The sequence below is a fragment of the Mugil cephalus genome, chromosome 7 (assembly GCF_022458985.1).
Source record: "Mugil cephalus isolate CIBA_MC_2020 chromosome 7, CIBA_Mcephalus_1.1, whole genome shotgun sequence".
NCBI lineage: Eukaryota > Metazoa > Chordata > Actinopteri > Mugiliformes > Mugilidae > Mugil > Mugil cephalus.
In genome coordinates, this window is record NC_061776.1 from 7,039,688 (window position 1) to 7,055,257 (window position 15,570).

Consider the following 15,570-nt stretch of genomic DNA (forward strand, 5'->3'; position numbering starts at 1 on the left):
CGATGTTCTCACCCAGAGGAACCGATATGAACTTATGGAAATACTATGTTTGAAATTATAAAGGTTGGGACTAATTTTCGAAGTAGGTGCATCACAGTTAAAGGAGTTAACTTGTGGAACAGCATCAGTGATGAGTTAAAATCAAGTACTTCTGTCTCTAAGTTCTAAAAGTCATGGTGAAGGGACGGGCTGATTTTACATGATTTTGCAGAAAGGTTTAGTAGGTATACTCGTAAAAAGTCTAATCTAAGGAACCTGTTCTGTGCATTTACGTCACCCAAGTGAGAAGACCAATAACAATCTAGCTCAGACCAGACTTATTTTCTGCTCCTTTAGTTTAGTTGGGATGGTTATTGGGTCACACTCAGTGGCATTGCACTTATTCTAAATCTACGTATGGTTACTGCAGAGTGCATGCAGAAGGATAGATTTAAAGACGTAAAAGCAGGCACTCTCTCAAGGATTTTTATTTATCTCATTATAATGATCTATTAAGCTATCTTACTGTGTCCCAAAGGTATTTACTTTTCTGAAGTTTGTTTCCAGTGTACGGCTGTAATGACAATAATAGCAAAGACAGTGTTGCACAGCAGAAAGTGTTGAACGCGAGCAGCAAGAAAGAGGCAGACACATTTAGTCTGACCCACCTTGACATTAATAAAAGATGCTGTAGTCATTAGCAGAGTTTCATCTCTTATTTATCCGAAGGCTTTGCTGCCCGCAGCTCATTTCGTACAATCTCACACATCCACACTGTGATTTTGTGGGTTTCTGTAGCGCTTCAGTAAAACTTACCGTGCACCCTGATGCTTGAAAGATTAAAAAAAAGTTTGGATTTTTCAGACCCTGTGACCCTTCTTCTGCACCGTCGCAGTAATCACGAATAAATGTTTCACATCCGCTGACTCCTTCCTTGTTAGTATTTGCTGTGCACATTCATGCCCCCATCAGAAAGTGACCTATTGATTGATGTTGACCTCCCCAACCCCCCAACCCCGAGTCGTCCAACTCAAACTCAAATAACAATCTAGCTCAATGACTCTTTGGCCTTTTTTGTATTCTGTATCATGATTTTTCACTCCACATGTCATAAACTGACAATCTAAGAGCGAAACATGAGGGGAGAGACGCAAAGAAAAAGAAAGATGGTGACATGCGGATCAATACTGAAATATCGATACTTCCAATACCAGGTCTTTATGCAATAAAATCAATTCTCAAATCAAAATATCGATACTTGCCATACTTCAGTCGTTGAAGGTCATGCAGGAACACATTGGAAAGTAACTAAACTACTGAGTTGTAGCAACACAACAAACCTTGTGAAACACCTCAGGTTAAACCACAACACAGAATACGGGACATTTATGATGAGGAGGACAGAAGAGGAGACAATTATGAGGCTGATTTTCATTTTATAGTAGTTCTTATAATTTATTTATTATTTAAAGCAGCATTTTTCACATATTGTGTAATATTGTGTCTCTGTTTGTTATTTTCTGTTGTTGTATTAGCTCAGCTATATACTAAATGAGGCCACTACCTCAATATACTTCAAAGTTTAAAATAAATTAATTAATTACTTTTATGTCTTTATGAAGCTATGATCTGAAATACACTACTTTTTTTTAGGTTTACCTAAATTAGGGTGTTTTTACACAAAGTGTCAGTATCGCTGATACCAGCCTGAATTTTCCTGCTTTCTTCTCTATCATCATGAGGTCCTCTTCGCCTCTTTTCCACCACCTGCAACACAATAATTGTTCCATTAATCAGTGCCGATAAGGATTCCTTCCTTTCCTCTCATGCTGATTGAACCATCTCTCCCTATTTATCCAAACTGCAATAAAATAAGTCATCACAACGACGCCTTTGACAGGACAGACCTCGATAAACTTAAATAACTTAAATCCTTCTGAATAAGTTTTCATACTTATTCAGACTTGGCGGGTAGCTGAAAAACTCTGTAATATTTCATTCATTCATTCACCTGTATATAATAATAAGAGGCTACTGACTGGGAGTAGGCCCGTCTCTTTTGATCAGTGGGTAAACAGAGGTGGATGGATTGTGCTCTTTTCACGACATTTAGTCGTGTTGGATGGTGAGCCCTGCCCAACCAACTCTCTGCTACCTGTTAACTCAGGCTACCACCTGTCACTCAAAGTGGGAACACCCTTAATTATGCAGAAACTATTGAGACCAAAGCTGTTTTTTGTACCAGGCTGTAAACATGTTTAATATTGCTGTAAAGTTGGGCTTTTTACCATGGGGGTCTATGGGGATTTGCTCCCTTTTGGAGCCTCAAGTGGCCACTCGATGAACTGCAGTTTTTTACACTTTCACGTGGGCGTTGTTGCGCAGAGCCCGAGGTTCCTGCTTGGGTAGAAGCCATACTTGGCAATTACTTTTTGTGATGTTGTTATTGTATTTTTCTCTGCCAAGAAATTGGAACAATAATAAAGAAAAATTTGGTCACAAAAAAAAAACTTAGATCTTTCTGGCTGAAGTTGTGTTTCCCGTCTAAGCTGTGATGCAAAATATCAAAGACAGGTTCACCCACCGTTTTTCCAACCCCGTCTCTCTCTGAAGTTGGGATTGTCTCTCCCTAAAGAATCCCTAATACATTTTTAATGACTGACTGTATTCAGCTCTTTCTACACTCCTTTCTCTCAGCAGAAACACAAAGTTTCCTCTCCTAGTTGTTTGGGAGATGCAGAAATGGATCCACTAATTTAGACCTGCTGGTGCTCATCTATCATTAATGATGTCTCACTGAGTTTCCTCTTGAGTTTTTTCCCTGATTAGGCGGTATCACATATTCGGGTTCAGTTTTCACAGTTTGCAGATAGTGTCAGTAGTCTCCAGTGAGATTTGCGACGGTGACCTCACTGTGATCCTCTATGTGGGATACTGTGAAAAAACAGCAAGGAGACTTTTATTGGGCACATATTCGCCTGTGTGCCAGGGATGACTGTGTAGCTTTTATTTTATTTTTCTTTCCAGGTGGGACTTCATCCTCTGAACCGCGGCGTCTCGCTTCCCTCGGCAGCCTGTTAGACGATCAGCATTGGCACCACGTAGCGGTGGAGCGTCGCAGATCTCACCTCAACCTCACCGTGGACAAGCACACGGAGAGGATTCAAATCCCTGCAGATTTCAGCCACTGGGACATCGAACAGGTTTGCTGAAACTTTCAAGCAAACGTTGCACAGAGCTGCTCCCAAGTCCCAGGCATCCATGATAAAATCGTACATGTCGTGTCTCTATTTTCCCATGTCCTGTGTGTTGTTTCTCGTCTCCATACAGTTGAGTATGGGGACAGTCCAGGGCCTCGGTTCTCAGAGACCGGTCGTCTCCAAGAGGAATTTCCACGGCTGCATAGAAAACCTGATCTACAACAATCACAAACTGATTGAACTGGCTAAACACAACAACCACCAAGTTACTGTCGTGGTGAGTTAATTTAACTGAGGTCAACTGTTATAGAAACTAAACAGCCACCATGATAATTATGATGGTCAGTTTTCTTCCTAGCAACCACTGAACCAAATAGTTAAATTTGATATTTACAGAATTAACCCTTAGACTGATATTGTAGCCACACGGTTGATCTTTTTTTGTAGTAATAGTAATAAAATGCTTAATTTCTCAGTTTTGGTTTCTCATTTTCCAGCGATTGCTTGTAGATGCACAAATTTGCTCCTGCATGAACACATTATATGTACAAATATCTAAGCTGAGGCTTTAATAGTTTTTGAGCTATAGCGCTTTTGAACAGACGACCATAGCTCAAAAATACATGTCATACAGCTTCAGTATTTATATTGTATCAATCTGTACAATTGTGTGAACATTTTAATAGTGATATGTCAAAATACTCAGTTTGCAGTGCACGCTATTAACATAGATTAGAAACGAATGATATTTAATCGTGATTAATCGTATTTCTTGGAATTCAAAGGGTTAATTTAGGTTCCTGGCTCATACTGGCTGTAAAATTCTGTAAGCAACTGACTTGAAAGATGAAGGGGAAATAAACAAAACACTGATTTAAATCGTTTTGTTCGGTTGATAGATTCGTAGCTTTGGATTACTTTAATGTGTTTTTTGGGAAAAATGGACCCACGGTCGGTCTGTTTCAGTCTGTTGCTGATCAGATTTCAGTTCAGTAGCTGTGCAGTTACCAGACTGTGATGTTCAGTTGCTGGAAATAATAAAAGGGAATTCCATATGTTCTGTACACTTTGAAGGTTGATTACAAATCATGAATGAATGAGCTGAATCTCCACCTGAGAGACACATTAAAGCACTGGATTAGTCTTAACATGCTGCAGTTTTTAAATACTGTATCATTCTTATAATGTTATAACCATGTTTATTGTCTGATACAGTTCAAAAAGTAAATTGACCAAAGAACAAGAACAATCGTGATGATATAAGAGTAGGAACCACTAAAAAAACATAGAAAAATCATGGTATCATGCAAAAATAAACGCAGTCTCGTGCCATATCTGAAACGAAATAAATACAAAATTTCGATAAATACAAAAACAAAAACAAGAGCTAATTGTTGCTGAATTTTGTACAAATTGTATTTTTTTCTAATTGCTACAATGGGACGTACAGTAGGTATATTATCATCTGATATGGACGCATACTGAGCGGTATAGAAGTCTCAGGTGTTGTGGACTCTGCCTGTCTGTGCTTCACATAGATCATAGCAGCTGTGTGTATTTTTAAAGTTAAGCTTCGGGCTCTTAGGTTTTCATCTGAGAGAATCAAGGAACCGAGACCTGAACCAGATTGTGGCCCTCAGTTAAATTCCTCTTGGTCATTCAGACGCCTTTAAAAAATTCGGTTGTGTTTTTCGACTTTTTGTGCCTTTAGTTAAGTAATTCCTAACCAATCATAAACCACAGTTAATATAGCAGCACGTACTGTAAATCTTTTAATGTCTGAGCTTCTGAGGCATCTTTTATATTCTCTTTGTCTCTTCATGGTGAAGTATTGGCTTCAACTCTTTGCCTTGACAGCTGCTGGTTTATGAAGCCCAGACAAAGGAGTGCAGAGTGGTTAGAGTCTCACTAATGCCTCCTCGTCTTGACCATTAGGACCCTCTGAGGTTTCAGTTGCGATGAGGGGTCAGAGAAGCTGTGAAGCGTTGGCTATTCTATTGGAGTAATAAACGCTCTCTCATTACTGTAAAAGTCCGGGCAGCAGAAGAAAACATGAATTCTCTGTTAAGAGGTTCAGAGATTCACATGCATGACTGAATGTCTAATAGAGCAGTTTTAAAATGGAATTAACCTCAAGGCTATGGTCCAGTTTAACACGGGGACTGAACAGCTTTGTAACACTAGGAGCGTGGGTGGAAGAAGATTGCTGTGTCTTGAGGCTTTTGAGAGTTTTTAAAGTAACTTTTCACTTTGTGTTGTGCTGCAGCACAGGCCCGACATGAATTATTGTCCATCACTTTAACTCCACCACAAAGGGCTTTTAGATGTCATCTTTGTTTCCACAGCACTGTAATGATAGCAGGCTGAAAGTCCCAGCAGAGTCTGGACGGTCATATATTACGGCTGCAGCCTTTGCAATAGACACAGTGTCATTACCACAACTCAAAACAATGGGCCGTAACAGAGATGGCAAGATATTGCAGTCTTGGCTATGGTGTATGCTCAGCTCATTTCGTTTTCATTCTTTATCGTTATTTTTTTTACGTCCTAGCAAGAGGACTTTTTGGTATGCTTTTGTAATCTTGTCCTAAGCTCTGGTGTTATCATTATGGTAATACCAATGTCCTCTTTAAGGAGACTCGCTGATGAGATCACAGCGACACGAGGTCACGTCGACACGCCCTCTGCAACTGATTAATATTCATGTTTCATGTTGTGTTATCTCTCTAGTAATCATTCTCTCTCTCTCTCTCTCTCTCTCTCTCTCAGGGCAATGTGACCTTTTCTTGTGCTGAGCCCGTCTCCGTTGCCGTGACGTTCCCCGGGCCTCACAGCTTCCTCCAGTTGCCGGGGACGACGGCGGCGTCCTCTTCAGGGGGCGTGTCTGTGGGGTTCCAGTTCAGGACGTGGAACAAGGCGGGGCTTCTGCTCACCTTTGACCTCCCTCTGCAAGGGGGCGTGGTCTGGGTGTACCTGAGTGACGCCAGACTCCGGCTCCAGATTCATAAAGGTGGACGGACGCTGCTGGAGCTCAGTGCAGGTAAAGCAAAACACTTCAGAGTCACTTGAACACCAAAGGTTGTTTAAAGCTCTTACAGCTAAATGGGCTTTTACTCAATCAGTCTTTATGTGAGTGAGAAATTCCCCTAGTTCTTAAAATCAAATTCTAGTATTTTAGAATTAATTGAACTATTATTTGCAAAAGTATGAAATGGCCTTGAGGTGTTTCCAGGTAGCAAGTGTCTCCTAATGCATCTTATTATCAGTTTCATCTAGGGAACAGAAATGCACCTTAAAGCCAGGTGTAAATATATGCAAGGAAAGAAACAACATCATCATCAGTTCCACAACTTCTTCCTTCAGAATAATTCAGGAAAGCTCTGCAAAAGCTGCAGGAAGCGTCAGTAATCTTAGCTCTGCAATGGAACAGGAAATAGACCCCAAACACCAGCTCTGACTGAACCTTTCGTTCGTCACGACTCACCCCAGATCAGAGTCAGGGAAATCACTACAAGTCATTTTCTGTAGCGCGGTTCCTGCTGGTACGAGAGAAGTCTGGTAAAGGAAGGCGACACAGAACAGCGACTGGACGGGACGATAAGTTAATACTGTAGTGATCAATGGTTTGAATGCAGGAACAAGGAAGTCTGGGCTGATGGATATAGATAAGTCTGGTAACACAGCATTTTGATTTCATTTTGAGGCGTTTCAGTCCCACGGCCAATCACACTCCAATTGTTCAACTCCACGACACTCAGATGACATCTGTGATTGTTGTTGTGACTCTTATGTCCATCACTGCCTAAATATTACTGTGACGTCACGTTAGCTAGAGGCAACACAGAGGGAAGCTTGAGGTGAACACTGTCACTTTCAACCACAAAAATGTCGTGTTGGTGTATTTTTGGAGCCAAAACCAAAAACTTCTTATCGGATAAGATTAATATGTAACGCATCATCAGTTTCAGCCTCGATAACATTAAACTACGTTAAGTTAATCTTTATTTGGGGGATTCTTGTTACATATTAATTCTAATGCTAACCGCTACCTAGTTAGTTAGTTACATGTTTCGGGGGTGTCCAAGCAGAAGTTGCATTTACTACGTTGCATTTACTACGTTACCCTCCACAATGGTTCCACTTACTTCTTGTAATATCTTGAGAGGCTTCACTTGATAAAGACAGACCAGACTTCGTCCCCTCTGTGTCCTCCTTTGGTCAAATCGTCCACTCAGTGAGTGAGAGTATGTAGGTAGGTGTATATAGTCAACTTTTTTTTTCTTCTTAGAAACTGAGTGTATTAGTACATTACCTAAATATGCATTTTCCTTGTCCATTTTTGCCAAAACCGTCCGTCGAAATATGTTAACCAGCTTTTACAGGCTACAGTGTTTGAGATGTTTTGCCTCCAGTTAAGCCCCGCCCCTCAAAAAACATCACACTGTTTACAAACTGCGAAGGGGCCTGTGGAACAGTATCAACTTTCCACCACACAATGTTTGCATGTGGGGAAGTTTTAGCTTCCAGGCTATAGGTGCAAGGTTCTCACAGAGGTTTTACAGCATGTGACAAGATAGAGGAGTTACAAGGAAGAGGAAGAGAATGAATTCAAGTGTTGAAGCTATAGCTAATCAAATAGTCACTGTACACAAACAAAACAAATCATGTGTCTCTTCCTTCAACGAATAGTCAGAGAATTTTGATATCCACGAGCCCAGGTGTATGGTAATACAGATTACATATTAATACCAGGGGAAAGTATGAGTGCAGCTTACATTAACTTTTACTTTTACTTGATTTTGATTTGAAAAAGCAAAGAAAACAGATGCTGAACAGTTCTGTTATGGAAAAAGGAGAATATATTTGGTGAGAGGTTTGGCCGGTTGGAGGTTTGAATCCACAAGGACACACAAGCATTTATATCTCTGGTGAATTGTTTTAAACGTGCAAGTGCACTTGAGCTTCCTGAAAACATTTCATCCAAGTAGCTTCTCCAGCTTTAAAAATATTTTTTTGGATACACGCCAACCTGGATGACTTCACGCAGTACAATATTTATATTAACTGCAGCATTATCATGATTTTATGCTTTGGTAACCTTATTGCCGAGCCTTTTATTGTAGATCCTGTACGACCTCTGAGCAGCTGAATCACTGGACTGAGGCTGGTTCTTAAGCATAGTACCGGCAGTAAGAAAACCAGAGGAGATAATGAGATATTGATCTATTCCCTAACAACATACAGATCCATGAGGCTGGCACAGCAGATACAGGTCAATCACACAGACGGCGTGGGATGCCTGCGTCTGTTGCAATCGGTACAATCGCGGTATTTTTCTAAACCCTCAGTGAAACACGTGATTTATAAGCTGCAAAGAGAAATTTGGTGCATGTGCAGCAGGCTGTTCTGCGACAGGATGTCTAATTTGCTCATTACCGTGTGAGTGCCCGTGCTTGGCATCAGCCGCGTAAAAACATCTGCTGCATGTCTTCACGGCTCGATGTTCAACCGCGATCACGTGACTAATTTCCAGCAGTGTTGGTTAATTGGTTTTCGGTCGCCAGGTGCTGCTCTGAATGACGGCCAGTGGCATTCAGTGGAGCTGAACTCCGGACGGGGTCGCCTGACCATCGCTGTGGATAAAGACGAAGGAGGGAGCGCTCGGGCCACCCTGTCATTTCCCGTCACTATAGAGAGTCACCTCTTCTTTGGCGGTGAGAATAGAACAGATCAACTGCACCCTGACAAGCTATTAAACCCTGTGAACCGTCAAACAGCCACGTGGAAATTGCTGAACATCAGACAACGGCGTATTGAATCTAAAAATAACTGCATGAAATTTTCCAAAATAACTCTCTATCAATCTGTTCTATTTGACATTCACAGCTTATATATTAGTATTTCACTTTAAACTATTCTCTTTTCCAGGATGTCCTGCTGAAGACTACACCCAGGGATGCAGAAATCCCTTTAATGTCTTCCAGGGATGCATGCGTTTAATCACTCTAGACAACCAAAACATGGACCTGATCATGGTGCAGCAGAAGCAGCTGGGGAACTACAGCAGCCTGCAGATTGACATGTGTGGCATCATCGACAGGTCAGTTTCCAAAATATATGATGATTTATTAAGACACACTACTGTTTATCTTCTATTGCCTTAGACCAAGAACCCCCAAACTGATGGAGACATTAAGTAGGGAACATGTGTTCTATATTAAGCTCAGCCTATGCACTTTCCTTTTTTTTGCAGTCTTCTGCCTCCATTTATCCCTTGAGTAACAAGTGTTGGATTCATGTTAATGTGTATTTAAAGAAATTTAAATTTGTGGGAGGAAATTAGAAAAAAAATTAGAAAATTTCTAATCAACCAAAGATTTTGTTCACGTTCAGTGTACTTCTCCCATTTTTCTCGACATTGTTCCTCTTGGGTCCTCATCTTATGAGTCACTTGCTCCATAACATATTTCAGTCACAATTTTCAGCCAGTCGTTTTGCATTGGTGGGTCTTGGCTTCTACCACTTCCTCGAGATTGCTTTCTTACAGACTACTAACAAGCTTTCATAAAGTATCTGTCTTCTTTCAGCACATTTCCTGTCATGCTGCCTAAATAAAGTAGCACACATAATCTAGGTACACCATAACCCAGAATTCTGACAATAATTAGGTGAACATCCTCCCAAAAGTTTAGGATCTTAGGGAAGAGCCAGAAAACATGAGAATGACCTACATTTATATCTCCACATTTTCTCTGATTGTTGTGTTCTCTAACTATGCAGTCAGTCAGCTTCAGAAATGTCCACACCTTGTTATTTTCGCTTTACATCGTTTAATACGCAGCATAACATCTCAATTATTGACCATAAAAGGATTTAGTCAGAAGTCTTATGCTATAATGGATAATCAATCCAATTGAATATCTACAGAAAAAAAAGTTAAATAAACTATTCAAATAAAAACAAACAAACAAAATCATTTACTACAACATCCAAGTTAAGTCATCTTTCCTTATAATCCTCAATTATCTTACATTTCAGGGCTTTTTTGAAAATTAATATAGAACAACCTTATCACATAGTCTGTTCCATAATTTCACACTATGGGGATGTGCATCTTGAGTGCAACTCCTTAACCGCTCAGTCATCTTGGTAGGACGTGTAGAGCCCTTCACCGGGTCAAAAAACAGTATTTTATTAGATTCAAGACTCAGTGACTGCAAACTATAATTCTTTCTTTGTCTATATTGCGCAGACAGACACCATAGTGACAGGTCCACAGGTAAAAGTGATTGTACAAAGATCAAGACTCTAGCAGCACTTGCAGTAAATAAACACTTTTGTTATATTTGAAACTTTGTACTGTTAGAAAATAAGTCCATAGGAGTCATTTAAGCACCGTACCAGGAGTGGGGTTTGAACCCATGTGAGCTTAACCACTCGGTCATCCTGGTGACAAAACACACAAGCATAGGTATGTAGGTAGGTATTTGGGATTGGTAGGACCTAAGACGTAGAAAAAAATTTGCATCATCTTGCAAAATGCATAAATGGAAACAATGAAATCCCAACGTCCTCAAACGAGCACTTATGAATTTGTCCAAATTTCATGTCATATCAAACTAGAAAAGTTAATAGGCATAAATAAACAAGTGTGTTCACCTTTCACTACCAGTACAGGGCAAATAAAAGTGTCTCTTTATGAAGATAAAGGGTCTAAATGAAGCAGAATAAGCTGCAACAAACCTAAAACATAATGTCCCCATATGAGGACGTTGGGTCAACAGGATAAGAGAGTTCTTCTCCATCCATATGGGGATATTTTAATAGATTTCATGAGATCCATAAAAATCAAACTGTGCTGACAGGTTGCTTAGTGACTGAGGTTTAAACTAACACAAACACAAGAGCCCTTATTTTGACTCTACCAACCTTCCATAAAAATACACACTTTAAATTTCATACACTTTTCCATTTTTATTATTGTCTTTTTTACAGTATGCCACACATGTACCTTTTCAGGATATACAACTTCTACTCTTGAACCCACAAAGGACTTAATGTCCATTGCATCTTGAGTGCAACACCTTAAACACACCACCCTGTAGAGGATGTGTGATTATCAGACCAGGTCAAAAACCTACTTTACATCAATAAAGTGGTAAATAGGAAAACACAGGGAGTAATTAAACTAAATCAATAAACTGGACCAGTTTAATGGAGTTTAGGCTCAATGACTAAAGTACACTCAGATCGAAACACCAAGTAAATGTAGTTTGTAATGTACTGATTCAAACTTTAATAAGAACTCATCTCAAGTCTCTGATTTAAAGACTATGTTTTATGAGAAATACATAGAAAGATGCATTCCCTAACAATGAGAAACAATGAGATATGGAAACAATTCCAGCATCTCTTTAATCTTCAAAAGACAAGAAGGAGAAAATAAAAATGCATGGGCTGATGATGCAAAAGCCCGTATTTAAACAAAAGCATTGAGTCTACGTTCAGAGATTGTACTGACGGTGTTTGTGTGTCAGTGTTGTGTTTTCAGCCTCTTTCTGCAGCAAACTTGTTGTTGTTGTGACAATCTCTCTAAGGTCTCCACACACCTCCTTTGAATGTACTTCCTGTCTTTGTTTAGTATCAGCCAATCACCCGACTGTGTGTATGTACTCCTTGTTGTTCACTGTTCAGTTGCCAGATCTTCTTTGTGCCTCGGTGTCGAGCATTGCAGTGTTTCCCTCGTATTGATTTCGCCTCGTGTTGAAATCTTGTCTGTTCCTGGCTTTGGTCTTCGGTTAGCTCTGCTGGGCTTTTTTCTTTCGGGCTGTGTTTTTGGATTTTGCCTCTGGCCCGACCCCTGCTCAATACTGGTTTCCCTTTGGACTGCTTACCTGTGAACAGACTCTTTAGCTTGTGTACTTATTCAACCATGAACTTTGGATGCTCCATGTGTTACTGGTCTAATCTCTGCATTTAAGTCATTGCTCTTGACTTGGGCCAGTTAACACGTTATGGAGCAAAGGTCTTATTTTATCTTACGTTTCCATTTGATTGACTGATTTATTTTATTTGATAAATTTAAGAAAATGCGATACACAGTTTACATACAAAACTAAAATCCATGATGCAGTAAAATCACATGACATGAATTTCCATTGTGGTCCATGAAGTGAAGGCTAGTAGGCAGGGAGGAATGGTATATGACATGTGTCATTTTTGGCTAATTATGCTAATTGGCTAATTGTGCTGCTTTGAAATGGAACTTGTGGTTATGACACGGAAAGTCATGTTCACAACACAAAATGTTTGGTTCAAGTGTTAGCACAAACTGTTGTTGTCTAGACATGGAAACTGCCAGGTAGCGTAACGTAAGAAATGCTAAGTCATATTTTAGTGAGGCAGCCTGGAAAAAAGTGAGTTTGGGTCAGTTTTTATTTAGCCTATGTGGCTAATGACAACGAGAATAAATCACACTTTTTAAAATGACGTCACTTTGTTCATTGCCAGCGTTTTGCCAATGTAGCTGTATGCTTGTTTATCAGAGAATGGAGAATAGGCCGAAAAGGTGTGCGTTAGCGAATGTGGTGGATCGGTATTTGTTTTTCAGGGAGTTAGCAACCATAATGCGAGGAGACTTATATTTTGAACACGATAAACCCAATCTAATATTTGTTCTAGTTTTAGCTTTGATTTGGTCTCCACCACCATCTAAGGAAAATGTTTAACTGGAACAAATCTTCCTTAACTAGAAACAATACTCAAGTGAACCACAAAAATGAACCAAAAATGTTAAAGATGCAATAAAATATCCTCCAAAAACTTATTTCTCTTCCTTCAGTGCAGCTGAGATGAACCTAAGGTGTGAATGATCACATGATCCACGGTTCATATGAAGCTCATGATTAGGCTAATGCAGCCTAAATCCTAATCACAAGGTCTAGATTAGTTGCATGTAGATCAGATGTATGGCAATCATGGAAAATAACACAAATGCATACAGACTATATTCAGACTGAGAGCTTGGGAGAAGAGAAACATGTGAGCCAACAAGGGAAGGAGGGAGAGCAGCAGAACCAATCGTTTACCGCTTTGGTGTCACGCCAAATAGCAGTACAATTAATGAGACAATTACACCAATTATAAACCTGCCTCTAGGGCATGGAAGGACACGCACGTTCAGATAAACACACACAAACACACACACACATGCATATACAGCAAACTGAACCCATATACTCACAAATATACTGAACCGAACACAAATAAGGAGAATCTGCTTGAGAGATTTTAATTAAATGTCGGCCCATTTCTGCATTATCATTCGGTTGAATATAGTTTCTCCACAGACCTGACTGCTCGCTGGGGAAAAAAAAAACTATTACAAAAAATCGGTTTTCCAGCCAAGACAGAAAGGAACACGTACCATATGCTGCCTCGCTGTTGTCCCCCTGATTGAATTTTGTGCTCTGGGGATTTATTGTACTGTAAAATCAGGGAGAAAATAGACTCAGCGACACCAGTTCAATGCGGTGGTCATCTTTCAGAGCAGGTTATTACTGTGTGTGCGCCGCCGTCTGTGCGTGTCTGTGTCATCGCCAGCAGCAGCAGTGTGTATTATTAGCCAAAGAAAACACTCCATTAATGGGAGAAATTGACTTGTAACACACGAGGAGCTCAGCTCTGACTCGAGGCCTCGTCTTCAACCACATCTTTTCCTGCTTGTTTCAGCTTTAGTCGTTTCTACTGTTTCATCTGTTATTACAGAGACAGGTTTAGATTTTCATATTAACCACTGGGTAAAGACAACAGCAGCAAACTGATCATCCTCCTCCTCCTCTTTGTTTCTCCTCCTCTTCATCCAACCTGTTTCTCCTCCTCCAGGTTGCTTCCCCTTTTTTTCTCACCACCTGCTCTTCGTCCATTTTTTTCTGCTTCTCCTAACACTTGTTTCTGCTCTTCTTCAAACTTTTTCTCCTCTTCTTCAGGCCTGTTTCTCCTCCTCCTCCTCCCACTTGTCACTCATCAGCTCATTTCTCCTCTTCTTCCAGCCTGTTTCTCGTCAAACTTGTTTTGTCTTCTCCTTCCACTTTCTCCCTCCTCCTTCTTCTTCACCTGCTCTTCCTCCATTTCTTTCTGCTCCTCCTCATCTTTATTTCTCCTCGTCTTCTTCCAGCATGTTTTTCAACTCGTTCCTCTGACTTGTTTCTTCTCCTTCCTCTTAAATTATGTTCCTCCTCCTCCTCCTCCTCCTCGTTCCTCCTTGGGATGACCCTGCAGACTCTGTGCATGAATGTCTCGCAGTCCCAGTTAATATGGTATTTTCTGCAGGCCTGGACACTCTGGGGCCGTTGTATCTTTTTTTTCCTGTTTGGCTTCATTGGCCATGTGGCACTCAAGGCTCGGGGAGGTGGAGCGCTGATGGTCCCCCTGATTTAGAGTTTAAAGGGCTGCGGCGCCTCGGGGCGAAGCATGAAAACTGTGGATGAATTTAAATGAGGCTGTTTGCAGTCTGGAGGGGACTCCGCTGGTCATCTGTCTGTGGTTATCGGCGTTTGAAACTGCCTTTCTCCACAAGAAACAGTTTGCCAGCAGCTATCTGTGTTTCCATGATGAATGTGTGCATACATACGTATATATACGTCAACTCTGAGGGCAGGAGTGGATGGTTTAGGGTCTGAATTGGTTTCCCGTGTTGAGAATCAACGAAGATGAGTTTTTGATGATTAAGAAGAAGTCATCTTTTTCTTTATCTGCCAAAACAAATAAACAGAAAACATCCAGAATAATACGACAGCACTGATTATGTCTGCTAATCTTTCTAAAACCACTAAAAATCCATATGCAGAATAAGCCAGCAGTCGTCGAATAGGTTCATGACTTAATGCCTTAACTAGTTTATTTCACATAAAAGAAGTGTGGAGATAAGTGTTTAGTTAAAAGAAATCCCTCTAAAGCTGACAGTCTGCTGACTCTGAGCTTTTTATCTAAAGCGGTGGCTGCAGATTCTGTGCCGTCATACATTTTTCCTCTTCAGCATTACTTCTTGAGTTTGGGCAAATGCACTCACTTGCATTCTCAACTCAAATCCTGCATTTTTAATATCATAATATGAACATGCAGAGTCTTTATATCTTTTATGTGTTTGACTTAACTCTTCTTGAAAGAATCAGACAGGGAGGCGGTTTGTGTGGATAGAAATGTCGTCCAACTCAGATGCAGTGAGAAAATGGCCTTTGTAAAGAGGCAGACAGGATCAATACAAAAAAAACACCTTGCAGGCAAAATATATTTGTCAAAGCTTTTGAGTCCAGAAAAGTGCTCACAGAGCAAAAGACGAGGCGGCTATAATTCTGGGCACATATCTTCCTCTGTATCTGTTGTTGCTTGA

General features: G+C 40.4%; 1 protein-coding gene across 2 annotated transcripts in view; it reads left to right on the forward strand.

Moving 5' to 3' along the window:
* The window catches only part of LOC125011377 (contactin-associated protein-like 4), a 114,952-nt gene that overhangs the window by 57,787 nt on the left and 41,595 nt on the right, over nucleotides 1-15,570 (forward strand). For both annotated transcript variants that reach the window (XM_047590569.1, XM_047590570.1), the window contains exons 6-10: nucleotides 3,007-3,182; nucleotides 3,310-3,456; nucleotides 5,949-6,219; nucleotides 8,744-8,893; nucleotides 9,108-9,279. In XM_047590569.1, coding sequence (XP_047446525.1) covers nucleotides 3,007-3,182; nucleotides 3,310-3,456; nucleotides 5,949-6,219; nucleotides 8,744-8,893; nucleotides 9,108-9,279 — 916 coding nt within the window. The remainder of the gene's footprint in view (nucleotides 1-3,006; nucleotides 3,183-3,309; nucleotides 3,457-5,948; nucleotides 6,220-8,743; nucleotides 8,894-9,107; nucleotides 9,280-15,570) is intronic.